Consider the following 27,745-nt stretch of genomic DNA (forward strand, 5'->3'; position numbering starts at 1 on the left):
GGGATTGCGTATGTCGACTGTGGTGGGGTGCTGCGATCGGCCTTGCTGGCATACTAATTCACTGATTTTCCCCAATCGGTTTAGTTTTTGTTGGTTTCTTGAGCATAGTGAGGCAGTGCTGCATAATAGGATGTAATACAACTTTTAACAATGCACATTTATCAAAGTACAGACTAGCTGCGAGGCATTTTAGCATCAGTTGCAACCATGCATGTACGACACAGCCTAAAGAATTTATAGATACTGTGGGTGAGCGTCAATATAGATGTGCAGAACCTGGAAGGATTGTTGAAAGAGGATTTGAAATTTTTCTGGCAGCATTTACGTCACCTGATTTTTTAAAAGAGAAGGGTTGATTACGATAATTGTGTGAGCAACTAAGTTGTTTTAGATAGTATATATTGTAATATTGTGAGGCCGAATTCACCAAGGGCCGAGTTAACTGGCAACTATTGTACCAATATAGCGATTGTACCTTCATAATATAAAATCGGAACTAACCGAAAACTATCATTGTACTGATTGCTAAAATGCTAACATATATAACTTTTTACTTGATCAGGCCGTTGAATCCACATCAATGATGAGAATCGGCATTGTTCCAAAGAATATACCATCGGCAAAACAATGCACTAGAACAGTGGTTCCCAACGTGGGCGATTTGGCGGTCTAGGGGGGGGTGAAAATGGCGAAGGGGGCGAAAATGGACAAAGGAGGCGATGGGGGGGGGGGCGAAAATAGCGAAGGGGGCGATAGGGGGGCAATGACGAGTTAAAACGGCTATGTTGGAGTCAAGTCAGAGAAATAACCTTTTTTTTTATTTTTAGTCATCCCACGAAAATTCAGTTGCAAAAGTGGAAAATTCGAAGTGGAACGGAAAAGTTGACCTTTTTTTTTTTAGTCAACCCGCCGGTGATGACTGTTTGTATACCGGTTTTTCGGTTCACAAAATTTGGAGGGCGATGATCGGCGTTGAGCATGAAAAGGGGGTGATGAGTCGAAAAAGGTTGGGAACCACTGCACTAGAATGACATTTAGGATAATCACTCCATAGTTAGTATTGTTCACATCGACCTGGCGTGATATGTCGTACTTCTCTCAATAGTTGAATCTTTCACACCGGGGTGTCCGAAAACATCTACCAATGCCCATTTATTCAAAATATACCTGGTAAACGTTTTGGCACTTCTTTGATATGAACTACCCGTTGTGAGGTGCTCCCCATGAATTGCCTGTAAACCTTGAAAATTAACATGGAGTACTCGTTAAGATTGATAGCTGGAAGGATTGTACAAAATAGATGATTTATGCATTTGCGAGCAACATTCTATGGTGTCTTATTCATTGAAAGGTTAGGAAATGATTTTGTAACCTTCGTCATTGTATAGTGTGTACGTCTATGGTTTTTTATGTATAACCTTCATAACTTTTCGCCATTTGCATCACGCTTTATGACCTGAGCATGAGCATCAACTTGCATTGTATGTGCTGCTACCCAGGTTATTTTTCCAGCAATGTAACTCCACAATCATCCAATGCAACATCTCTCTTGAATATGCACATTGCTCATATATATTGCATATGCGGCAGTACGGAAAATACTTGACGGATTGAATAAATAACTTGATTTCAATTGTAGTTGACTGGCAAAACTGTGACATAACAAATTCCCATTCTGTAAATGTCTAATGCATAAATTTTTTACAGGATCGTTAACATTTTTTTATAAATTATAGTCCATTTTAACTTTCAAGAAAAGATTGTTCGTGTATTGAAACAGCCGCAAAGCAACCCAAAGCCGCGAGGAAATTGAAAAGGATTCAGGGATCTTAATAAAAGTGCAAATCATTATCTTGTGGGATTTCGGCACGCCAGGCCGTCCATGAGAAGCAACCATGTCATGTTCCACTTTGCTTCAGACATTAAGATATTTCCAAAGATTGTAGTCAAAATGAATAATACTTTGACGAATGGTGCCGGATTGGATTGATACTCATTGGATCGATTGATGCAGAGAAAAATAGTCTTGCTGAAAGAAAATACATATTATTCGAGTACGAGAGGTGAAGAGATGGACACTACAATGCAACCTGTGGATAATTTCGTGTGCCTTGTGAATATGACAACCAAGTTCAGCTACAACTGCCATATTACATTCCAGATAATATTGCTTCACTTGTACTAGCTGGAAAAAGATATGCCGCTACTGCAAAACTGGAGATATTCTTATGCCGCAGAAACAGCAACGAAGTTCGTGAGCAGGGAAGCTTATCAAAGAGACAAGAAAACAACAACAATGATAAATTTGATACGGACATTTTTGCCAACCATCGAGCAGACTACCTCATTATCACCAAGAGATTGAGTCTTGATCCGTTATTGGAATCATTTTTATCCTGATCAGGAAATCTGGCCGCACCTGCGATATGGTAATTTTCAAAGACTAATTGATTTCTAAAGAGGCTTGAAACATACTAGTGTTCAAATGCCATGGTACTTGATGCTTGAATGCCCTCCGATGTTCAACGTCATGTGAGATCGCTGCTCTACCATCCAACTGCTGTCCTGTTATTGTCATTAAGAGAGGATAAGAAAGCTCGAAAAAATAACATTTGAGAATATATATTTTTGTTACGTGACAAGAAACATTGACGTTATCAACTACTAGGCACAGTTATTCGATTGTTCATAATAGCACAGCACAGTTTCACAAATTACAACAAAAATAGATGCAGACAGTACATTTATCGAATGGCTTAAACCAGGGCTGGCTGGCCAACCTTTTTGGCCTAAGGGCCACATTTGATTGACGAACTTTTGTGCAGGCCACTAAGTGCGAAAATTTTTTGAAGTTCGTAGATCAATAATATTGTCGCTTGACTGTATTGCGGGTCTGCTGTATATCGCTGGGCTAAGTTTGCAAGGATTGGGCTATTCGGCGCATGGACATATCGATATCGAAAGCTGTGACCAACATGCGCCAATCATGTCCTGCCTAGGTTACATGGTCGACGGTCTTACTGCGAGCGCAAACGCAAGGTCGCATATGTTGAACGACACTTTGTCTCGTAATCGCGAATATAGTTAGACTCAAGCTGATACATTAGGTGTTCTTCCATTTTCACAAAAGGGCAACAATATTAAAAACAAGAAATCGAGTGGCAACATATTGCGCTAAGCTTGTAGAAATTTTTACCTTTGATAAATCTATCGCAAATTATTCTGCTTTATTGTAGTGTACGAAGATATACCAATATGTGAATGACTGATGGATCTGTCAATGCGTCGGAACTGATATTCTAGTCATCACATCTCAAGTATTGCGGCCAGACTAATCAAATTTTGGTTGGCCTTGCAAGCTTAAAATCTGTGCAATCCATTATATTAGAAATTTCGGATATTACCTCGCGGGCCACTCAAAACCTTCTCGCGGGCCACCGGGCCACGGGTTGGCCGGCCCTGGCTTGAACATAGGTATATCTGATATTGTAATTTGCATAAACAAGAAAATCCCTTTTTGCTACATATTCACTTGACTTAAATGCTTTCCGTTGACTAGGATTTTGGTTCTTGTTATTCTGAATTTAGATGACAACAAGTCTGACATGATAACAAAAGTTGTTTATGCAGTTTTTAAGTGTTATAGTAAATGAAATATCCATACCCTGTATAAAATTTTCAATGATATTATGGTGTTGGTATCCTCATTGAAATTTAGACACGACTAGTATCAGAGCATTTAGGAGTCCATGAAGAGGTGAGGTATTTAAGCTGTTCAAAATCCTGCTTCTGTAATACCCATGCGATGACACATTGTTATGATGCTCGGATTCGATCAACTTCTTCCATGATCACCTCGACCGTTGAGGGCATAGATGGTGATGTGGAGATGGAGATTTGTTGAGTGAAGGGGATTGTTGGATAGTCTCTATCCCGTCCCATTCTTCGAAGTCACCATCTTGCAAGTCAACTATGACTGTAAGAGTTGACAAACTGGACTGGACATGGACAACATCACAATTTAATGACTATACAAAGTATATGCTGTGAACAATCATTTATAGATCATTGGCTGTGCACAAGTCTATCAAACCTGACATGGACAGTGGCAGGAACTTTCTACCTATTGTGGGTCGCTCTTGCGCACACATACACTTATAAGATATACCATCATATCATGGTAAATTGTACCGTAGTTTGAAAAAGTAGGTTAAGACCAGGTTTTGCAGACGTTTCTTAGTCAATTGGATGTTGAAATCTACTTGTTGAAGCAGAAAATGAACGGTCTGAAAAGTACTCGAGTAGTATGAAGAAATGAGTTAGACTTTACTTTGTATTCATCTGTTAGTCAATTGTATACTGTATCTACAAGCTGCTGACGATTACTCCTGATATGTATCAAACAAAAATATTTTTATTTTTATTCAATTGTATATATGAGCATTCGGATCACAAGATGAATCTCCGTAACAAAGGAATAATGACTATTATTACTTCAAAAACGTGATGCTTTATGCGATATCCTCAAGTAGGTTTTGCCTACTTTCACAACTTCAGAAGGCCTGACTTCAGAGTCAGTTTTAGAACCTGCCTGAATTGACTTGAAAAAATTAGAAATGACTTCGTGACTAGATTAAAAATTTGCAATGACTTGAAGATAGTGACCTGATCCCAACTCTAGCTCGTACTATGAAGTATATCCACCTTTATTTGATACTGCGAGACCACCTCCGATCATAGTGTTCATCACGTAGGCACACTGGTACATCAGTTTCGTCTGAATATTAAGCCATGCTACTGGTATTGGCCAAAACCTGTACAGTATGCACACATTTCACGTGCAAAATAGGTCTCGATAAAAAACTTTTCACTACATTAACGCCAGTTCCTGAAGAAAGATTGCTGGCGAACCGTTTGTTTACATCGATTTCATTCCTGTAGTGAAGCATGACTCGCGACGCGCTCAAACGCAGAGCTCACTGGAGTTTCCAATCATTGTATATATATCATTGACTATACTACAAGATTGTGGTAATGCGTATTTTGACGATTTCATAGGCTCAAGTCACGAGCAAAATTTTCAAGCTTATCTCGTGTTCAGAAATATATGGTAGAAAAAAATATAGCTGCTGCCACACAGCACAATTTTGGCGTATATTGATGATATGATGATGATATTGATTGAAAGCTACATGGAGAATCTATCGGATTTTTGGATTTGAGTGGAACAGTATTTTATTTTACCTCCGCGGAGAAATCTACGAAGTATTTGATGGAAGGCTACGTACACGAGGGATAAAGATTGAGGAGACAATCCTCTCTTATTGTGGAAGCAATATTCTATTGTGAACAGCCAATGTTATCACAATTTGCAGAAAAGTGAGATACCACACCCAATGGAAATATCTCAGAAAATGTAGTATTGATTCACCTTACACTTGTAAGTCAGGGTAAGTAAGGAAACAGACATTTCCTCAGAGACTGCGATGATGCAGTAGATATTGTAACCATGATTTATTTTCAGATTATAGGTTCTGATATATTATGGTTACCATACGACATACGTCCTCTTTTAAGAGGATTTGTCCTCTTTTGACTTTTTTGAAAGTGTCCTCGGAGGACGCCCTTTTGTCCTCTTCTTTTGAGATTTTGTCCCCGTTTTTGAGAATTTTGGTCATATTCATAGCAAATTCGACTGAGATGCCATGCACCTGCTCAAGTGAAGGAAAAAACAGTATTTTGGTCGCTGGCGAGAAAATTGACATTTTTTTTGGTCAACCGCCCACAAAGTAGGAAAAATTTACCATTTTTGAGAATTCTCATCCGGTTTTGCAAGTCTGAAAAAGTGTCCTCTTTTCAGATTTCCAAAATATGGTAACCCTATGATATATGCTATCATGTATATGCATGGATTAAGACGCTCCAACACCTGAAGCTACAAGGACTGAAAGACATACATTGTGATTTGCATCATCATCAGTGAGCTCCATCGTGATTGCCAAGCCATCTCTCGACCGTACTCGCTACCCATCAACTCCTGCCTCAAGGTAGATTTTGGTGTATCTAGTGTCTTCGGGTTCATAACATTTCACCCACACAAATAATCCTACAACATCTGCACCTGGAAAAATGTTCATTCAACAAATTGGGCATCTAAATGAGATTCAATGCACACCACTGGAATGAATAGACATGCACTGTTGGTACACACTGACCATGGAACCGCGCAATTAGGATCTGTAGCATGCTATTAGGCATTACAATATTCGCAATGGAACTGAATTTGCACAATTGCCAAATATGTTGCGTCATTCATTTTTAATTTTTAATCTTGAATTAGAGTAAGCCAATTAGTCCATAATTGATACACAATGTTGCATAATATGACAACGGACAAAATTTTATACTCCTTGATTCTTCCGATCAGTTGTTTAATATGAATACGATGTCTCGCCATCTTTCTTGTTGTGGAACAGTTTGGCCCTGACATTTGACGGTGTGTGGCAATCATGTGCAGGAATATTAAAATCTAGATTTAATTTCTTGATTTCAGACTCAATGGCAAATCCCTTTTCTGCCATGGTAGCATCTCTTGGTGCACCATAGCTCCATGTGAATAGTTCTCGCACAAAAGTTAGTGCACCACAATCCATCAATCCTTTTAAAGTTGTATGTAATTTTATTGTGAATGTAATCGCAATGAGCAGGGCGTTTTTTTCTTAATCAGTTCATTACAGTCAATAATCATTCTAGATTTGAGAATTCACGAATGAATCAAATGGTGCATTTTTAAGAACCACATCTTTACATAGCCAAATCGAAATTTCATGAAGCAGTTACATACAGTTCACCCAATGGTTTAACACTATGCTTACTACAATGATAGAAATTTGACTTCAGTAGGATAAGTCGGGCAATTCAGAAAGAATTTAATGTAGTCCAGTATGTAATTTCATCAGCTTCTCCACCTCTTTTGACACTATGGTGCTATGAGAGCTGAACTTCACTAGCAATAATTGTCCGTCAATTTGTAATTTTCTTGGACGAGTTTCCTGTTTTGTGCTTCTATACTTCTTCCAGAAATTTGATTTTCTTGCGTTTTATCCATCAACTTCCTCTTTCTGCAGCTTCATAGAAGATATCCATCAAACCTGCACAAAATATATAATATGTTTATTGTTTATTTTACAGAGCAACACTGCTGTGCAGGCACCTATCAAGGCGTACTCATCCGACTCATGTCGACCTCTACCAATGTCATCAACTATCCATCTCATTATTGAATATATTGCTTTCAACAATTTCAATCCATTGCACACCATCAAGCACTGGAGTGGAATAATATGACACACACCTAGTTTCAGTTTGGACTCATTTTGAAACGCAAAATTGTGTCTAAATGTGACGATTCAATATTTTTGGTACAATAATGCATACATCATTTTATTAATAAAATGAGAATTCAGATGGCTATAGAAAGTCCACATGCCTTTATCCAGATTTTACATTCTTCCGTGCATGTTATCGGCTCTAGGAAAGGTACAAGCGCACACCAGGAACGGTCTGGGTAGCAATCTCCAAGTTACACAGGCTATTAGCACAGTGTTTATGCGGCATTTAACCTGATTGATTCAATACACGAGCTAGAGCAGAAAATGACGATTTCAGCTGGGAACGGATCATGTTCCCTAACATATATTATATTAATATGTTGATTATTGAATATGCAGACAAGTGCCCAGTGTAACAGTAATTTGCAAGATAATGATACAGACTGGACTATACCATATACCAGGGTTGTAACCAAGTCACAAGGCTCTGAGTCAGAAGTCAATCTCACTTTTATAGTTTTGACTCGAGTCATTTTCAATTCACCACCGAGTCAAGTCCAAGTCATCGAACAGAGGTTCGAGTCCGAGTCATGGTATTATGACTCGAGTCCAAGTCATTGTGCTGACTGCTCAGTTTCCAGTTAAAGTCTTGTTAAACCCACTTTTATACCTCTGTTTGGTGATATCGAATGGTTTCCATTTATAATATACTAATTTTCCTCACTTTTAACAGTTTCTGGTCGCATTTTCAAGTACTATAGTACCAATCGACCGAATCCCAATAGGTTGGTTCCTTTACTATTCTTCGAAATCGCAATGAAATGTCGGTCTTGGCCGTCTGAGTCTTGAGTCATATGACTTTGGTTCGAGTCATGCGCAATAACTCGAGTCGAGCCATTTCCGTATTTTGAGAAAATGACTCGAGTCCTCAGAAAATCGTGACTCGAGACTGACTCGAGTCGAGTCATTACAACCCTGCCATATACGATTCTATAAATAGAACACATATAACACCGAGCACACATAATGAATACCCCACCTATCCTGTCTCAAGATTCCTCTAATACATGCTATTCGGTACGAAAATCTTATAGTATTGCATACGACTAAGGATAATACAGCAATAGTTGCTTCATCCTAGCGTTGTTAGAAATCCATTAATTTGGACATGCCATGCTTATGCGTGCTTGCCACCATTCATGTTTATTCTGGGTTAGAACACTGTAAATACATACTAGCTATACGTTATTAACATTCATCAAAGCCAGCTATCCCAATTTCAATGTCATTTTGCTAAATATCTTCATTTTTCAACCTTTCTCCATAAGAGCTCATTGTAAGTTTGCCCGGGCTTGATCTTTGTTTACATCCTGCTGCAACCTGATTGGTCCGTGTCAAAGGTCACGTAAGTGTCTATTAACCACGCTATTGATATTTCGTCTACCCGTACTGGTACATGAAAATGCGGCAAAAAACTGCAAGAAAGTGAGGAAATTTAGTATATTATGAATGCGAAGCATTCGATAGGACCATTGAGAATTGCAAAAAACGGATTTTTTAGACTTGAACTCCAAACTGAACAGTCAACACAATGACTTGAACGCATACTCGACCCTCTACTCATAGACTATAGATTACTAACCTACGGATAGATCAGAGGTGGTCAGCAACGAAGTACTTCTACTTTTTGAAAGTACTCAAGTAGTTTCCCTCTACTCCTGGTACTTACTCAAGTAGATCTGATTTTCTCTACTTCTACTTCTACTTCGTAATATTTCGTGATCTACTTACTTACTTTTCGCTATTTTCAGTTTGTCAAGTAGAAGTAGTTTAATATTCCCCAGTACGAAAGATAGCCTGAAGAATTTCGGGGCTGTTTTCACGGAGTAGGCCTACCAACATTTTATATTCATAAAAGTCAAGTAAAGCCCAGAAATTTCGCTCCGCTTCGCGCACAGTAGTTATGGAGTGACAAATATGTTTCACGAAAGTATCAGTGAATAAAGTTTAGGTACCGGATTGCTAGGTTCCGGTCACACCGCATTGTCGTCCATATCAAATATTTCATCACAGTAAATATGGCTCACCATAACGTTTGAAACTATCTTTTCGCAATCTAGTAGCCCATGACGTGTCCTGCTAATCTGGAAAATCCGGCTTTTTATAACGTTACACCTGTTTCAGCAGGTCACCTTTGAAGCTTTATGGACAAAAGACATGAAATATATTTTCCGCTTTTTAGAAGTGGTATTTGTATTTCACTTTCAATTCCGAGTATCATACTTGAGTTCTAATTACTTTCAGTTCTTTGTCTGCAGAACATACATGTTGTGGTGGCGAGATAGAGCAGTGGTATAATCCGCGGCTGCAACACCAATGGGTGCGGGGTCGACTTCCGAATTCCGATACCTAAGTGTAGGAGGTTTACCTCGGCTCCTCCTCGCCACCTCATCCGCGTCAGCGGGGTCTTACAAAAGCCTAGAGGTGGGCCGTGCTATAAGTCGGCAGTTACGGAAAATAAGAAGAATATCGGCCTGGTGTAAATGACCATAGTAATCGACAAACACCATGAATACCCCAAAACAAACAAACAAACAAAAAACAAACAAACATACATGTTGACCCATAAAAACAAGTGTAGCAATGCCTCCATTTCTCGAAAATAAAGCTACATTAAATATGACTTTTACGATCCACAATATTTGTTATTAACATATGCTAATCGCGCAAAGTGTTGAAACCATATCCGATACAACTTTTCCGTATTGCTCTTCGCCAAAACTTGGGACCTTACAATGTGGGATAGGGCGCCATGCCATCATATTCTCTAAAACGGGATCTTCTAGCAAACAAAGGGTTAGTATCGCATTTTCATATCAATACTATAATTCAAAGTCTTAGAATCGGCATTGTTCTGAACATTGGGCAATCACGCAAGAGTCACTGTTATGGTCATTGTACTGCGTCACGGCGATTGTTTGGAACGATGCCTATTTTAAGATTTTGAAGGCTATTTCGAAGGGGTTTCATTGCCTTGATGAAATTTTAATATATATTTTCAGAACCAGCGCGACAATAGCTTTCAAATAAGATCAACTTTACTTAATTTGAGCGCCGGGTCGTCAGCTATGGGAATAGCAATTATGTTGCGTTCAGATTGCTGAGCAGTAATTTTCTCCGGGCAAGCAAGCGTGACGATGGGTGTTGCGCATCAATCCGTAGGTTAGTTATCTAATCTATACTATACATAGACTTGACTCGTAGGCGAATTGGAAATGAAGCGCGTCTAAACTATAATTGTGAGATTGACTTGGAACTCAGAATCTGGTGACTTAATTAAATACAACCCTTTTCTTCCTCGGCCGCCATTCTGTGGAACAATCTTCCAATTTCTATCAGACTATGTGACTCGCTATATGTTTTCAAACGCAAAATCGAGACCGTTTTATTCACACGAGCGTTCGAACTAGAGTAGTGTTCATTCCGCCCTACAACTATGCACTTCGAGCAATGTTCCCTAGTTGTTGGTTTACGGCACACAAACTATTCGTCCGGTAAAGTACCGAATGGACACTGCCTTTCACATCAGGAGTTTCCCTGTGCGTGAGTGACCCGAGATGAGGAATTCTCAAAATTATAAATAGACATCCATCCGGCACCGGCTCAAAATCTGAACTCATATGAGTTCAAAAATACTGTTGGGTGGAATTATTTTATATTCCTGCGTTTCGGAAGAATATTCTCAGGATAATTCAACGCAATTATATTCAAGTTCAAGTTCAAGTTTATTCATAAAATTTCATCACTTCTAAACATCACAAGACTATATTATGCTTAAACTGATGATACTCCATGACTGCATATTAGCTACGTGGGAATTGCTACCTGATGCTTTCTAGATGAAGCCACACCAAACCAATCTACAATAACTCCGGAATATCTAGAATCTAGATTCTAGATAGACATATCCCTGGCACAGCCTTGAGCGGTATATTTCACGAGCCATAGAAAAGAAATTGAGCTCATTTATCATGCCCCGTCACCGCATGGAATCAGTTTAAAAAAGTGACAGTGATGTCTGAAGAATATAGTAACTATATCCTGTACCTATATACACAAACACAGCTTATACATTCATATGATAGTGATGATATCTTACAGATTTCCGAGACACTCAGCGGTATCAATGATTGTGTGTTTCCCAGCAGATGTCAGAAGATTATCTGGGCTCCTCCTCGCTATACGAAAGGGATAGCGTACTGAAAAAGCGTTCAGATTATCCATTGGGAGGTTGCTGTTTCGATCTCACAACCGGATTAGAAACTACCTGCTATAACTGGTAACCCATTTTTAAATTTATTGTTTGAGAAGTATGACATCATATTCTTCCCCGGTGTCTCTGTGACGTCACTTCATTGTTGAAAATTTATTGCCCCCTCACATGACTATACGCCCCTGTGCGCGGGTCTAGTGGATGCAATAGAGCAAGATATAAGTAGACCTGTTTTCTGCTTCTTAAGGGACCCGTAGATGGCGTTAGCAGTCTATCTATCTTGGAGTTGGGCTTTGTCTGAAGACTGATTATCTTCTTTTACTTTCATTCAGTGTGCATGTGCATACCTCCTCTTTACATCGCCTGGGCCCAAGTGGGTGTCTGATCTTAAGACTACTGAGAGTCGTTTTGACATCTTCCTATCATTTATTGTATTGCGGTCTTGCGATGTTTTGAAGTGATGAAATTTTATGAATATAAACTTGAACTTGAACTTGATTGAGATTACTCTAATATGCCGTCAATTGTTCGCTATATTTTGCAAAGAAAACAGAATCTCTGAAATAAATACTAAGGCAAAGAAAGTGCATCAGTCAGTCTGTGCCTTCGTTGAACTCATTGCCTGCCCATCACTCATCGCTGTCGTTACATTCGATCATCTTCCACACCATATTCGGACACGGACTCATCTGTACGAAATTACGGTACAATAACACTCTCATCATCATCATTGGTTTATTAGCAATTTTATCAGTTCAATACACCACAAAAAATGCGATACAATGAATAGACAGGAAGATGTCGAAGCGACTTGGATTTGTCAATGGAATCGGACACCCACCTTGGCCTAGGCGTAGTAAAAAAGGAGGCATGCACACTGAATGAAAGTAAAGAATACAGTATAGAAAAAGAAAGCGACAAGAAATAGGGCGGCATGTCATGGGAAGCGAGATCGATAGGTCAGTCGTGGTCCGGTAATCTTGAGGATGGACTGTATTTATTTAGTAGTAATTGCTTGTATTTCGACTTGAATGTGGACATGCTCGTCGACTGTCGGATGGCCGGCGGGATACTGTTCCACACATCAGGTCCGGCATATTTGATGGAGCGATGATCTTTTCGGTCGATCATATGATATTTGGACGACGTGGACGCGCGTGTGTTGTACTTGTGCGCTTTTGATTCAGAGGTAAAGAAGTCATTGAAATATTCGGGGCAACGACCGCAGTGAAACTGATACATAAACTTGGCGATTTCTAGTTTCCGCATATCTTCTATGTTTAGGACGCCGAATCTCTTCAGCAGCGACTTATTGGATGGGCAGCCAGGCCCCTTTGGGGCCCTAGCTATGATTCGGAGCACTTTATGCTGTAGTTTCTGCAGTGGCTTGAGTGCAGTTTTACTGGCAGCCCCCCAACAGAGGATGCCATAATGTAACTTCGATTGGATTAAGGATTTAAAGAGTATCAGGAGAACCCATACTGGCATGAAGCGCCCAAGGCTGTAGAACAGGCCGCACTTCGGTGATAAATTGGTTTCTAGGGACTGAATATGACTCTTCCAGGACATGTTCGAGTCCAGTAAAACTCCGAGATATTTGGCATTATCTGTGTTGGAAACGGGCTGACCAGCGATATTAACGGTTAGGTTATTTTTTGAATTGAGTGTCAGCAATTGCGATTTCGAGGCGTTTATGCAAAGGTTGTTCTGGGCCGTCCACTCATGGACTTTGGGCATTTGGTCACCAGTCAGGGCATCCAGCTCTGCCGTCGAAGATGCGGAAGAGAGGAGGTGAGTATCATCAGCGAACAGTGTGGTGTTCAATGAGGAGGTTTCAAAAATGTCGTTGACATATAAGGTGAAAAGGACCGGTCCAAGTACTGAGCCCTGGGGCACACCACATGTCACCGGGTGAGGAGAGGACAAGGTGTCTGAGATCGCAACCATTTGTTGGCGTCCAGTGAGGTAACTTTTCATGAGCTCAAGTTGTGGGCCCCGAAGTCCGTAACGCGCCAATTTCGAGATTAGAATTTTATGATCTACGCAGTCAAACGCTTTTTTTAGGTCAAGAAAAATGCTACATCCCACATTTTGCTTCTCTGAGATATCATAGTACTGTTCGGCCACTGTTAGGAGGGCATGAGCGGTTTGGTGTTTGTTTCGGAAGCCAAATTGTTGAGGGGAAATGACAGACATTTTGGCGAGGAATGAGGACAGGCGGGAGAGGAGCAACTTTTCGAATACAATCCCGATGCATGGGAGAACGGATATCGGACGGTAGTTGGTGACGTTAGTTCTATCCCCAGCTTTGTGTACAGGGACTACTCTGGCTTTTTTTAGATAGCTTGGGTAAACTCCATTTTCTATCATGAAGTTGAAAAAATGGGCCATATATTGACCGATATGCAGGCTTATCATTTTTAAAAACCATGATGGGATTTGGTCATAGCCTATGTTCCCTCTAATTTTTCACGAGTCTGCGCAAATACGCCAACTCACTGCGCAGGCCCTTGGACAGCAGTGCGCAACCAGGCCCCCTATAGGGTGATAAACCAAACTTCTGGGGGGCTTCGCCCCCCAGACCCCCCTCGGCCTACACGCTTTTCGCTGCTACTAGTCATCTATATTCGGTCTTCGTTTAGTGGGCGTTACGGCTAAACGCGCGAAATTTTATCTATAATTCATGATCAAATCGGTCACTATCATCGGGAATTTGCGTATATATTGCTATCAATTTTGATCCTGTCTCTGCTCACGTAATCAGATTTACCGGTTAACCTGATTGAGTGAGATGTGTTGGAAAAGGTAGGACCCCTAAATAATAATTGAATATCTTCGGGCGTAGGCCTACCCGTTGGTATAATGACTTACTTACTTGATGCTATTTCGTGACCTCCAATCTGCTATGTCAAAAGATATTGAAATCGCCCAAACGTACTAAACTAAAAGACGTACACCATTTCAAATTGGTATTTCTTCTTTGAAAAAGTTGCATAAATTTCCAAAAACATACTCCATGATTTATGTTAATTCACGATTTGATTTCAATAATTTGCGGCCCCTTCGAGCTCTGGGGTCTGGGTGCGGCAGTTACGGTCCTGTGCTTAAAACCAGACGTGCGTGTATTCATTCAAGTCACATGATTTATTGATAGAATCACAGTACAATATTTACATTTAGTTCTATTGCATGGCACCAAATAATCTCATTATGAGTGAAGAAGGGGAACTGCGCTCTGAACATGATGTGGTTTTGACTTGACGCTCGGCCATTGAGGGCATTTTTTTCAGAAAGCTACCGCGTTTGGGCTGTAACTGAAATATTTTCGGGATATGCACCATAGCACACGTGCGAATCTGTGAGATCGCAAAGGGCTAAGACGCATTCATGTGCAATAACGATAAATCTAGACATCATGGATATCACACGTGTGCTGTGGCGCGTATTTTGAGGGTGTTTTGGCTTCAGTTCGAGTGCGGTGCCTTTCTGAAAAAAATGAGTGCTTCCAACATTGTTCACAAATTTATCTCAAATTTAAGACCCCGTCGTATCTAGATCGCAGTCTCCCTTTACATTTAATCCTTATTTTCCCGTCTGTCCTTTTCAGCTCTCCAATGGTTGTATACATTGTCCAGGTCAATGGCATCTTCTGTATTCAGTTTTGACTTTATGCGCATCAGCTGGTCCAAATGAGCCACTTGAAGACGATTTCTCGATGCTGTTTTGATCCGATTCATTAAACTAAAGCCTCTTTCGCAATCCTCACTGGATGCTTGAAATGTAGCACAAATATCCACAAGCTGTGAGACGTGCTTCAGCTCCTCGCATTTTAGTGTCGCAGCCACCATATCGGAAAATGTTCCGATCGATCCTTGTTTCAATTTTTGCTTCATAACATATTTGAAATCAGGATATTCATCGTGAATGGCCTCCATAGAATTTGGCTGGTGGAAAATGTCCTCATACTTCTTTGTTAATATGGCAATGTCTGCTGCTCCGTACTCGAAGTCAGAACTGATATCTGAACTCAATGCCTCACAGTCCAATGCAGACCACTCCTTCAATTCATTCTCTGGAAATCGAGCATCCAAGTGATCGCAAAGATTACGAATAAAACAAATAATCGCGTCGGTATCTATGACTTCAGCTGACCCAGCCCTCATCACCTCTTTGACGCGGTCACTCCACTTGATAACCTTTCCTTCTTTCAGATACTGAGAACGCAGCTTCTCAATCTTTGCTCTTGCAAGGCAGTGTCCCTCCATCACAGTCAGATTGCGTTTTTGAAAAGAAAGACAAAGTTGTGCCAGGTCATCCAAAACATCTCCCAGAGCAGTGAGAATAAACTTGAATTTTGAATCCGTCAGCTTTTTGTAACAGTATTTTGTCACTGCTGGATCTCTATAATTACTGGATGATTCTCTCCTGCAGTATTCTTCGAGAACTGTGTAGTTCCTCAGAACAGCCTTCACAGCTTGGTGCCGCGAAAGCTACCGTACTTCGTTCAGAGGTCTGAATGACAGCGAATCCTCATCAAGAATCTTCGATAGGTCTTCCAATTTCCCCTTTTTTACAGTGGATCTAGAGAAAGTGGAATACACCGTTCTGAGAAACGTTTCCACGTCACGCATCGCAGGGACGTCTTTCCATGCATCAACAATGCCCAAGTCTTCTATATGGGCAACACAGTGCTGTTCTGTTAGATGTGGTATTTGCTGCTTTAATAACGCTGCAACTCCGTTGTGCTTTCCCAACATTACTGAGGCACCGTCGGAGGCCAGCATCACCATTCTCTGCATGTCTAATGTATGCTTGGCGTAAAACTGAGTTATTGCCTGCACAATATCCCGAGCGGTGCATCCAGTCAGCTGGGAAATGCCTCCAAACACAGTTTTGTAGTCGACCTCATTTTCCTCTCTATATTTAATGTAAAGCACTAGCATTTTGTGCACTGTTATGTCTGTGCTCTCATCCACGATCAGAGTGTGCCAATGTGCATTTCTAAGTTTGCACATTGTCTCATTCTGCACTATTTGATTGATAGAATTCACAAACTCAAAGGCATAATTTTTGCTTCGCCAGCTCTCTGGAACACTCCACGTACTTTGCCATGTGATCGTGAATTTGTTGAACTGACAGCATAGAAGTATTCATGTTTATGGCTAGGAGAATATTGTCGACGAGAACCTTAACTTGCTCGGGGTTGGATTTCTTCACGAGTGACAGCTCGCTCCTCTTCTCTCGATCGTTGATGCTCTCAGTCAGTAATGTACCGATTCCAATTCTCATCTTGCACCTTCTTACGATTCCGACCGCTTTCTCGTGGGTTTTGCTCTTAATGTGACGCTTAAGGTAATCCAGCCTCCATGCTTTCCACATTTTACCATCCGAAAACTCGTTTGATATTTTGGCTTCTCGACATATTTTGCACATTAGACCTTTCTCGCTCGAGAAAGAAAAAATCTCACCTAATTTTATAGTTTTGTCTTCCGTTTTCACGTGCTCCGACAACCATTCTATTTTAAACGAATCACAGCTCTTTGTCAATTTGGCTTGGTGGGGAGATGAGAAACCACCCATTCGTTTTGCCATCATTAAAAGCGGTCAGTAGAAACAGTGCTAAGCAGAATTAGTGAGTATTCACTCAACGCTGGCCCACCGGCAAGCAGCTAGCTAAAACACTTATAGCGACACAAATGGACGCATGTAACCGCAATTACTATATACGGCGAATCGTAATGCTGTGCGACTGCGTGTGACGTCACAATTAATCAATGTACGTATGTTGATATACTATGGATTACTAGAAGACAGACATACACGCACGAGAACGCACCCGAAATCAATACATGCGATCGATGTAGGCCTATCGCGTTAAAACACTGATGTGACGTCTTGATACCGGCAACGCACTCATTACTTTCAAGACATACAGTCAGATATATTGATACGAATATTCAAGTCTGATTGAAGCAAGAACAAGATCACCGTATGACCTTATCTACAGAAGATACCCGTTCAAACCAATCGAATAAAATCACAAATTTGTGCTGCTGAGAAGCTGATCCAACGCAACGCCTTAAAGTGCATATAGTTGCTGCATTTCCTGATCAACGTTTGCAAAGGGATGGATTTTTTCAACAATATTAGTGCTTGTACTTGCATATTCTGCATATTACCCTATATCACCATACGTGATCAGATTTGCCTGATAGAAGTGATGACTTCAAAAATTCGCGACATGCAATTGTAAAGTAAATCTTACATCAATCTTACAACAATCATGCCACGCGAACAAGACTATTCGTTAGTTTCTCGTAGTTTAACTTCGAGCTAGAGCCCATTGTTATTTACAACTTCGTTACACCATTTTATATCGCCATTCCCACAAGGAATGCGCTATTGAAATGATATCAGTATCGCTCACGCGTACGATATCATTCTAAAAAAAAATCTGTTTCGTGAGGCGCACACGATTGCAAATTCTCATTGCTTCACAGAGCGCAATATTTACCTTTGCGGGCTGCAGGCTTACCTCGGTTTCAGACTTCAGCGATAGCACTATTTACCCCTGGCAATGTTTCCTCTCATTTTCTCGAGTCTGAGCGCCTGCGCGGTGCCTTGGACAACAGTGCGCAACGATTAAAAAAAAAGTCATCACTTCGGATTTTTTGTGCGCGGCCAAGATTTTCTGTGCGCGGAGACCGTTTCAGTACTGCGCATTTGCGCACGCGCGCAGCTTAGAGGGAACATTGGTCATAGCCGTCGGCCTTGTGCGATTTCAGTTTGTGGATGGCTACTTCTACTTCGTATTTGGTCGTAGGTTCAAGCACAATTGACTGGGATATCGATCTCACCTCTGACCTGGCCGACACAGGTTTTGTGATAGAAGAAGCAATATTTGGGCCTACGTTACAAAAATATTCATTGAAGTGATTCGCGATGGCCGCCGGGTCTGAAAGTTTGTTTCCGGTATCCGAATTCACAATTTCCGAAACAGACTTATGGCCTTTTTTTCGATGTAGGAGAGAGTTAAGTCCTGACCATGTTTTTCGAGTGTCCTTTATGTGTCTGTTGAAAAATCTCTCATTGTACTTTGCTTTTGCCTTGGCAATGAGATGCACGGTGCGATTCCTGAAACGTCGAAATCTTTCTCGTTCATGTTCTGGGCAGTTCTTGGTGTCTATTCGGTTATGCCACCGGTTACGTTTACGGATAAGTTGAATCAGCTTTGCGGTCATCCACGGATTTCGCTTCAATTTTCTTTGACTTCTCGAAAGGCGCTGTAGAGGTGCAAATTGTTCCAGCAGTGATTTGATAGCTGACATAAACTCTACAAATTTTTCGTCAAAGTTGTTTACCGAGATGTGGGGGATGGCTGATGTTTTAAATTGATCGAATGCGGCATCATCGAGCGCTTCTTCGTCCACTAACTCTCGTCGTCTGCAGAGGTGATATGTTTCGGGGGGTGTCCTTTGTTGTTCTTGTGATAGAAAACCAATATGGTTGTGGTCACTGATTTTTGCCGAAATGACAAATGGAATGATTTCCATGTCGCGCGAGTTGGTATATATGTGGTCGATCAAAGTCTTTGACTTTTCGGTTATGCGTGTAGGCTCGGTGATCATTTGGTAAAGACCGGCGGATTTGGCGGCGTTGGAGTATGCGTTGCCTTTGTGTTTTAGAAGGTTTATGTTAATATCTCCCGCAATGAAACACATCTTTTTGTCGCTGTTGACTTTGTCCAGTGAGCGCTCCAACGCTTTTGCGAATTGGTTCATGTTTTTCGTGGGATGACGGTATAATACCGCCACAAGAAAAGATTTATGAATTCCAATTGGGTGATCAACTTCCAGCCATAGCTCTTCGCAATCTTTGACATTCAGATCGTAGTCCGTGCAAATTTCGTAAGGAATTTTTTCTTCAATGTAAAGACCAACACCTCCGTAAGATTTCTTTGACTTCGGTGCCGGAGTATACTCGAAGTTGTAGCCCGATATATCAACGTTTTGCGTGGGTTTGGTTGAAAAGTTTATTTCTGAAATTGCTACGAGGGTAGGTGACTTCAGGTCAACGATAAGGTCTTTTAACTCATCAAGGTGGGAATTAGATTGCAATCCTCTGATATTTGTATGAATCAAACTAATTTGTTTACCCTTCGGGGCTTGCAGAATTGATGCCGTCTCGTTGATCGATATTGAGTTACACTGACAGTTTCTGACAGTTTCTACAGGATAATCCTAGTCCCAACTTACCGCAATGGTCTAAAAGTGTCTTCTTCGCTTCGTCAATAACATTCTTCGCAATAAAATGTGGTTTTCCGCATCTGGAAAACTTGTAACTTTGAGACGCATTTTCGTTTGCAGCAACGGGAAACCCGTCCGCCGTTTCTACGGTGTAGAGACCATTACGAATCACCTTCTTGATCATTTCCAAGTGCTTGCTACGCTTCGTCGCAAATAAGTAGTTGAATCTAAAAGAGTCAACAGAAAAGACAGTTTTTCTGTCGGTGATGGCTGTTAACAACATCAACATGCAGTTGAGTAAACATGGAATACGCGTTCTTTCGGATCAAGCACTCGCGCTCACGTTGATTGCAGATGCACAGGTAAAACGTATCGTATAGCTTACAAATTTACAGATGAAGTTTATAGCAATCAATTAATCGTCACGAATTCAATGAAGTGCCCTATATATTAATAACATTGCGGATCAAGGGATGAAAACTTATGAACAAGACCAATGAGCTGTTGTCGCGTAACCATTAACGAAATATCGAATCATGTGACGTCACGTATCCAACGCGAAACCCTGATCACTACGGTATCGCAATGAATAAGATGAAAGTTGTAAGATGAAAATTTAGAGAGCTATTTCAGCCCACGGTCATAGCTTGCTGTTGTTACTCCATGCACCTTTGTTCATTTCTCTTTCTTAACAGGTCACTCTTTTCTTTTATCATTTGGGAAGATAAATATTTCCCGGATGTGGTTTGAGACCTCTTTCTCGTATCTCTTTCCGAGCTATCAGCATCATCATCCGGAAAGAATCCGTAGTACGTCTACAAAGAAACATAATTTCTCTAGGTAACAGGTTGTGCTGAATCGCACAGCGATTTTACAATGATGCTATTCTGTAGGCACATTATTATGATTACGCATCCACCGTATGCGCACCGTTCTCACAATTTGCAGACTCAGTGCCCTGTTCCCAAAATTTACAGGCACGGGTTGAAATCGCATCGTTGGCTTTCACCCTATAATATCTGACTATAGCCAAATCCTTTCTAGTAGCGGTCCCAAAGCCTGGCAAATGGCTAAGGTTGTGACAGGATTGGCATCAGACGTATAAATTCAGTCAATCTATAATACAGATCACTGATGTGCTCTGGCAGCCCATACACCGGAAAAGCCGAATAACAGCGAATAAAAAGTTAAGGCGAAAAATAGTTGATCAGTAAACTGTATCTATTTACGTAATACTCCGAAGGCAGACCGTAACTTTTGCGGTCGCCTTCTTTGCCACTGATGGCGTATTTCCATTTCACATGTTGACTGTTCAATCGTCGGTTTCTGATACTTTCATGCTTGTCTCGAATGTATCGCAGCTGTTCAAGTTGCCTGCAAAATTGAAAAGGAAATGTTGGGTAGATAGTTGTACTAACCTATTTGCTAGGGATGGTCTGAACCTCTGAAGGGTTCAGTTTCGTGTGAACGCGAACCTTTTTGAAGCGTTCTGTGTGAACGCGAACGTGAACCTCGTGACGTCACATGATGTCATTTTGTTAATTCCAACTCTATATTTAAATGCAGCGATAGCAGCCTGAATGTACACACGATACCTAGCGACGACGTCGCTAATTGTATCAACTGGGGCAATCAAAAGGATATAATAATCCCACAAAATCAATATCTGCCTTTGCTTTGCCAACAATTTCGACGAGGACTTGCAAGGGAATATAAGATTTAAGCTTTAAGCCTAAAAGGTCTAGGGCAGGCCGGACAATGTACTCGGCGTCTGAGTATTGCTACGTTAAATATTGAGCAGAGTGTAAAACGGGTTTCTATACAGCAGTAGCCGACACCCCAATCTCACGGATTTGATTTATATGATACAGTATACATATAAAGTCAAGATTGACCCCGTACGCCTGTTAGATTTTTTACATCAGACAACGATATCAATTTCCTTGATTGCTTGAATAAGCATCATTCGCTGACTACATGTAGAGTACTTCGCCCTTGATATTGTGTGATCGTGGGTCAAGCTCACATCAGAGAGTCACTAATTATTCACAAGCGTTAAGCTGGATATTTGAGCAAACTTCTGTAACAAAGCAAGTAACATTTTTGAGATTGTCAATATTTTTATGCTGCCAGCGACATGCATCGAGTGGCACGCAGTTGAAATGCAATAAATTTCGACCAAAGATGTTATAATGAAGTGAAAATTGTAACATATGATAAAGGTTCACAGTGCAGAACCTACCACGGTTCGTTTGTGAACGTGAACCTCTAAATATCTGAGGCTCACAAACAACGCGAACATGAACCTCACGCTCACACCATCCCTACTATTTGCTGCTTTTAGGGCTTTCCATTATCGTAACGACTAAAGGGAAACAGTTACAAGACAACAATATAAAGAATAACGAAACTGCCAAATATCAGTCTATTTACAGGACAGGGACAGGGAGATTCATAATCAGAATTTGTTTCCGAATTCCGCATATCTCAACGACGTACACGGCAATCAAAAATGTTTGCCGTTTTACGATCGTTTGATATGGGTACGACTAATTGGGTTTGCTCTGAGAATGTTTTCAATATATTTGCATGTCATCTGCTGAGTTTTATCAAGTGATATACCTTTCCCTGGATTCTCTAAGGTTCGCCTGATGACGTACGGCCATTCGCCTTTTTTCCTTCCATTGTTTCACTTGCACTTCTTCGAGAGTGCTGTAAAACCTCTCTTTCCTGCTGTTCTTCCATCCTTGACCCAAGTACACTAACACCGTGCCGCGGTAACGTGCCAGCTGCTCCAAACTGGTGAAATTGCTGCAAATAAATGGAGCACTGAGAATGGCTGCCCTATTGAACACTTTGGAAAAGTGCACTATTTCATTATGCCAAGGATATCCCTGCAAACGGAGTCAATTTGGCTATGAAAGAGACACTTTTCGTTATTCTTGGGTTAATAGAAAATTATGTTTATTGTTCTGTGACCCGCATCTAGTACATGGAGTGCTACACAAATATATTATGTATACGTGCATAGCAGTTTTGTGTTAACTAATCTGAATGCTTGTAAATTTGCACGAAGTAGCCTATACCACGTGAACCTCTCAGACCCCATTACAGTGTGTCGTGCTATTTTCAATAAGGGCTCACATATATATTTGAAATATATCATTAGGAGAAGACGGCAATAACAGAATAGGTTACAAAGGGAATAGAATTATATTGCTATCGCTGATCAAGAAAAGATATCATAATATAGGCTACATATGTAGGCTACACATATTAAACGCCAGTCCATGCCGTGTTACATGGTAGGTTAAGGAGAATTAGCCTACTCTATGATCGGATAATCGGATTAATCGGAATCTTTATCGGAATGGGATGCGGCGGGTTATCGTATGAAAATATTGATAACGTTTGAAATGACTTTAAGGAACTCGATATCGAAGTATTTCTATTGGGGTTAATGCGAACAAGAGGTAGGCTAGACATCGAACTTTACTCTACTTGACGATGCTGATCACAGTCTGCTTACTCCCCATGGAGTCGAATTTTCGAAACTGAAAAAAAAAACAGCGAGGAACTGTTGAGTCGAAGGACAGGGATACGCACTACGCACTGCTCAGTGTTCAAGTGGTCACTGCTCACACCTTGTCATTATGCGGTCCGTTCGAAATGATCTATACCTACACCACATCACCCAAATCTACTCTGAGATATTGGGTGGATTGGATCCACCGTGAAAATTTCACTGGGTTTTTATAGCAAACCCCAGTTTGTGGAGCCCGGACTTAGCCATTGTAGCTCGGTAGGTATATATGTCAAGACATGGAGATTCAAATGTTCAGCCTATATACCGTGCATCTACAGACGATGTATACATAGAAAATTTGGCACGAACCGTGACAATGAAAGATATTACCTTCTGTATGGTGTAATTTCCGATCTGGGTGTTGCTTTTTCCTTTAAACCCTGTCCACGAGTGCGTACGTCTCCACCACCGATTTGATGAGCCTGATCCAGATGTCTTTTACCGGACATTTTATGTTGCTCCCCGGATACCAAGCTGCGGTGCTTAGTATCAGGACAGTAGCTAGAGAAGGAGGGGTCTCTGTGCTTGAGATCGCGGTCGATTATTTGATGTTGGGACGCTCTGTAGGGAGACGATAATTTAGCTCTCGCTATTATATGAGTGTCTTTTTCATTCTGCTTCCACGTTTGGATTTTATCCCCTGACAGCACTTGTCTCGATAATAAATTCGCCTTCGTGGAGTGATTAACGGTTCGTGGAATCGAATATTCCCGATAGGCATCGTTGTTTCGGTCCAGTATTCTTGTCTGTGAGCCCGCTTTGTGTGGAGAGGGTTTGGGCTTCGATATCGATGACGCTGGTGAAGTTTCGCCACGAATTTCAAAACTATCAGCTTTCCTGATATTCCTCCCGGAAAATTTATCGACCTGATGGGAATTATCGGCTACATGCGGTTCTCGATCTAGCGTCATTCGAGGCCTATCTTTTATAGGCAATCGATGTTGCTTGTTTCTGGAATTCTTCGGTGTACTTCGAAAATCCGGGTGACCATTCACAGGATGATCGCCGTTTATTTTTCTGGTCGGTTTTGTTATAGCTGGGAGAAATGAAGTCGAATTGTCTTTATTCCAATTGCCAGAAATGACCCCGCTTGTCATTGGTTGGTGAATTCTTCAAAGAAATCAGCTCTTTATGGATCAATGCGGTCGTAAAAAGTATAAAAATCAAAGTTGTATGTCGTTACACACCAACGCCAACAGTCCAGAAGGAAAGTTAGAATTATTTCAGTGTCAATGTATGATTGGAGGAACATGCATGCACAAACTTGCGATAAAAACAGATCGTATTCGAATCGTAAATTTTCTAAATTTTGTTGTTGTGTCCTCGCAACATTCTCGGCCTGGTGTGTCATAAAAATCAAGCTGTTTATATATAGGGAAAAGTCCTGTTGTATATAGTTGTTGAAGGTTATGGGAATTGCCTTGGCAATCCACTAACGTGCTGCTGTAGGTAGTTACATCTCGGTTTCGAGTACAATCGCACACTTTTCTCTCACATTTTGCATATTCGGTGACTTTTGACATGATTCGCCTCATCTTATTTAACTAAATAAACTAACAATTTCTTTTCAATATGAATACTGATTCTAGCTGATCGACGCGGTTCAAATCCATCTATATTAATAGCTATACCTGATTCCGAGACAAGCAATAACACAAATTTTCTAAATCAACCATTGAAATTATTTACGCAAAGAGACCTATGAGTCAAAGGAATTTCGGTCCAAAATTGGCATCCTAGTTCCATCGACACAAGAATCCCTCATATATGCCTCTTATGCATCTATACGCCGCGTCCACTCCGCAATTGATAGTCACCGCAACATAATTCCAAAATATGTATGTGCTGTGTCAGGGTTGTAATGACTCGAGTCATGACTCGACTCGAGTCCGACTCGAGTCACAATTTTCTGATGACTCGACTTGACTCGAGTCATTTTTTCAAAATACGGAAATGACTCGACTCGACTCGAGTCAATCTGTGTACTGACTCGACTTGGACTCGAGTCACTGCACATGACTCGAACCAAGTCATTGACTCGAGACTCAGACGGCCAAGACCGACATTTCATTGTAATTCCGAAGCCAACGCACTATTGGGATTTCGTCTGTGGGTACTGGTACTTGAATATGCGACCAGAAACTGCTAAAAGTGAGGAAAATTGGAATATTATATATGCGAAACATTCGATATCACCAAACAGAGTTATAAAAAGTGGATTTACCAATACTTTAACTGGAAACTGAGCAGTCTATACAATGGCTTGGACTCGGACTCGAGTCATAATTCCATGACTCGGATTCGACCCTCTACCAGAGGGAGCGGATTTGAAATTTTTATGTCCTAATCCAATCCAAATCCGAACCTTCAAATCCAAATCCAAATCCTAATCCATAATATTTTCCATGTCTATGTCCAATCCTAATCCGATTCCAACTGGAAATTCAGAAAAAATACTAATTTATGCAATGGAGAGATTCGAAAATTTTCTTTCACAGCCAACGATTCACTTGATTCAAGATAACTTAGTAACCATAATTACAACAATAACTGATCTGAATAAAGTTTGTCGCCATGCGCCACAGGACATTTCAATCTCCCAGAAAATAGGTAAATCCAATCCAAATCCTAATCCGTTCTGAAAAAAATGTCTAATCCAAATCCAATCCAAATACGACGAAATTTCACAAATCCTGTTTTTTCAAAACCTAATCCTAACCCATGCTCATCTCTGCCCTCTGCTCGCTGACTTGGACTCGGACTTGACTCGGTGGTGAATTGAAATGACTCGACTTGACTCGAGTCCAAACTATAAAAGTGAGATTGACTTGTGACTCGCAGCCTTGTGACTTGGTTACAACCCTGTGTTGTGTATACTACTGTATAGTCGTTTCGTCGCGTACGCAATGAGGCCTATATTTTCCAGCCTCGCATAGTTATTTCCCGTCTGCGAGACCAAACGAATGATCTGAATAGCTACAACTATGATGGTGCCGACACCGAACAGTGACCGAAACGCAATATATTCACCGAGTTTATTATTACAATACGACGTACATTTTGTTTAGTGTCTACTGGCGCACAAAAGCGACGAATGAGGACGAAATATCTCAGTGGAATAGATTCTGTGAATATAGAAGTTGTTTTGATTTTATTCTGTTGGATGGGGTGTAGAAGTTGAAGTAAAAAACAACAATCCCTTGAAATGAGAAGTCCCTGAAATCACAATCAGGCAAAGTCAATTGTATCCATAGTAACTAAGATCGTGGTAAATGGATCCGTCTCGCTTGTGAATGATAAAACCCGAACAGACCTTTTCATAACACTGGACAAGTTTCGATTGTAATCTGATTGTAATATAGCGCGGATCACAACGATAAAAGATAAAAACATTATAATGATTCATATACGGAAGCGATTCTGTATGATAAATGATAATAATCGACAATGTTCGAGACGATCTATTTTTATCTTTAAATTGCAAACGCAAAATGTGATTCTACATTGGTAAAAGTATCCTTTTGCGAATTTTAAGAGTCGTAAAATTGGATCCGCCGTAAAAATGTCACTGGGCTTTTATCGCGATCAATATGATTTCGCAGAATTGTAAGAAGAGCTAATATCGAGTTAACATAAGAAGCGAAGACATCATAGGGTCTTAAATAGTATCTTGAATAAGAGGTGCTTGTCCGCAAATGCACATGACTAATATCATTTTTATCTAACTCGAGTTTCTGATCGTATATAGTACTACGTCGCAACTAGCAAAAATTCCTTCTGAGCTGAGCTGGCTAGATTCGCAAACTAATGTGCGATTAGGGATGATGATGAGCAAATACCTAGCCCGACGGAGTATCGCTAGATCAATTATAAACACCCATTCTTAATTCCCTGCCAATAATTTGACTCAGCAATATACAACTTTCAATATGGTGTTATGTTGCTTCAACATATCGGAGCCCATTCGACACGATCATTTCCAAATAAGGTTCATGATACACTATACTAGCAGTTCAAAGTTAAACAATTTACCGACCTTGGCAGGCGAAGTACATCAGTAGACATTCTGTACAGTTCTTCAGTCTTCGAAAATATGTAAAAACAAGGCTTTATCTATCTCATGGCAAATTAGTACGACACTTCAAGAAAACACGAAATAGACCCTCTTTATAATACACTTACCGCACATGTAGTGAGTCTTTCGAATTGAATCAATACCGGTTGTTATTTTGAAAACGCGCAAATGTTTTTGTTATTTGATCTCTCTGCGTAAATGATGTATAGTGAAGTTGTTGACGCAACGAATCTA

At 40.6% G+C, this 27,745-nt stretch overlaps 2 protein-coding genes and 1 long non-coding RNA gene across 7 annotated transcripts; 1 reads left to right on the top strand and 2 right to left on the bottom strand.

The window, feature by feature from the left end:
- Positions 1-119: 119 nt before the first annotated feature.
- LOC145441594 (uncharacterized) lies at positions 120-5,004 on the bottom strand. Of its 4 annotated transcripts, XM_080319501.1 has the most exons (4): positions 4,705-5,004; positions 2,476-2,565; positions 2,344-2,419; positions 120-2,029 (listed from the first exon to the last, which is right to left on the bottom strand). In XM_080319501.1, the coding sequence occupies exons 1-4, from the start codon at positions 4,766-4,768 to the stop codon at positions 1,849-1,851; spliced, it is 411 nt and encodes a 136-aa protein (XP_080175627.1). In that variant the 5' UTR covers positions 4,769-5,004; the 3' UTR covers positions 120-1,848. The 4 variants fall into 4 exon arrangements, 1 of the variants encoding a protein (XP_080175627.1); XR_013915863.1 differs by lacking the exon at positions 4,705-5,004 and adding an exon at positions 3,665-3,805 and having other exon boundaries at positions 120-2,419; XR_013915861.1 differs by lacking the exon at positions 4,705-5,004 and having other exon boundaries at positions 2,317-2,419; positions 2,476-2,613.
- Positions 5,005-5,100: 96 nt separating this feature from the next.
- Positions 5,101-7,494, top strand: LOC145441595 (uncharacterized). The gene is made up of 2 exons (XR_013915864.1): positions 5,101-6,047; positions 7,192-7,494. It is a non-coding gene; the product is annotated as an uncharacterized LOC145441595 (long non-coding RNA).
- On the bottom strand, positions 6,660-27,642 carry LOC145441592 (uncharacterized). Of its 2 annotated transcripts, none has more exons than XM_080319499.1 (7): positions 27,473-27,642; positions 23,767-24,546; positions 22,473-22,661; positions 21,080-21,224; positions 20,520-20,665; positions 19,860-20,077; positions 6,660-7,151 (listed from the first exon to the last, which is right to left on the bottom strand). In XM_080319499.1, exons 1-7 carry the CDS (start codon positions 27,499-27,501, stop codon positions 7,108-7,110), a joined length of 1,551 nt encoding a protein of 516 aa, XP_080175625.1. In that variant the 5' UTR covers positions 27,502-27,642; the 3' UTR covers positions 6,660-7,107. The 2 variants fall into 2 exon arrangements, with proteins under 2 accessions (XP_080175625.1, XP_080175624.1); XM_080319498.1 differs by lacking the exon at positions 6,660-7,151 and adding an exon at positions 12,120-12,293 and having other exon boundaries at positions 27,473-27,640.
- Between the last annotated feature and the right edge of the window lie 103 nt (positions 27,643-27,745).

This window comes from Botryllus schlosseri, chromosome 6 (genome assembly GCF_051294905.1).
Source record: "Botryllus schlosseri isolate E-star chromosome 6, Bs_hap1, whole genome shotgun sequence".
NCBI lineage: Eukaryota > Metazoa > Chordata > Ascidiacea > Stolidobranchia > Styelidae > Botryllus > Botryllus schlosseri.

Bases quoted from the DNA above. Each gene is read 5' to 3' on its own strand.
- LOC145441594 (XM_080319501.1), bottom strand. From the start codon at position 4,768: ATGTACCAGTGTGCCTACGTGATGAACACTATGATCGGAGGTGGTCTC. The intron at 2,566-4,704 runs GTGGATATACTT...TGACAATAACAG, and splicing joins TCTCGCAGTATCAAATAAAG to GACAGCAGTTGGATGGTAGA. The intron at 2,420-2,475 runs GTATGTTTCAAG...ACCATATCGCAG, and splicing joins ACCATGGCATTTGAACACTA to GTGCGGCCAGATTTCCTGAT.
- LOC145441592 (XM_080319499.1), bottom strand. From the start codon at position 27,501: ATGTCTACTGATGTACTTCGCCTGCCAAG. The intron at 24,547-27,472 runs GTCGGTAAATTG...ATTTCTTTGAAG, and splicing joins GATGTACTTCGCCTGCCAAG to AATTCACCAACCAATGACAA. The intron at 7,152-19,859 runs GTAAGTTGGGAC...TATTTTGTGCAG, and splicing joins GACACTTTTAGACCATTGCG to GTTTGATGGATATCTTCTAT.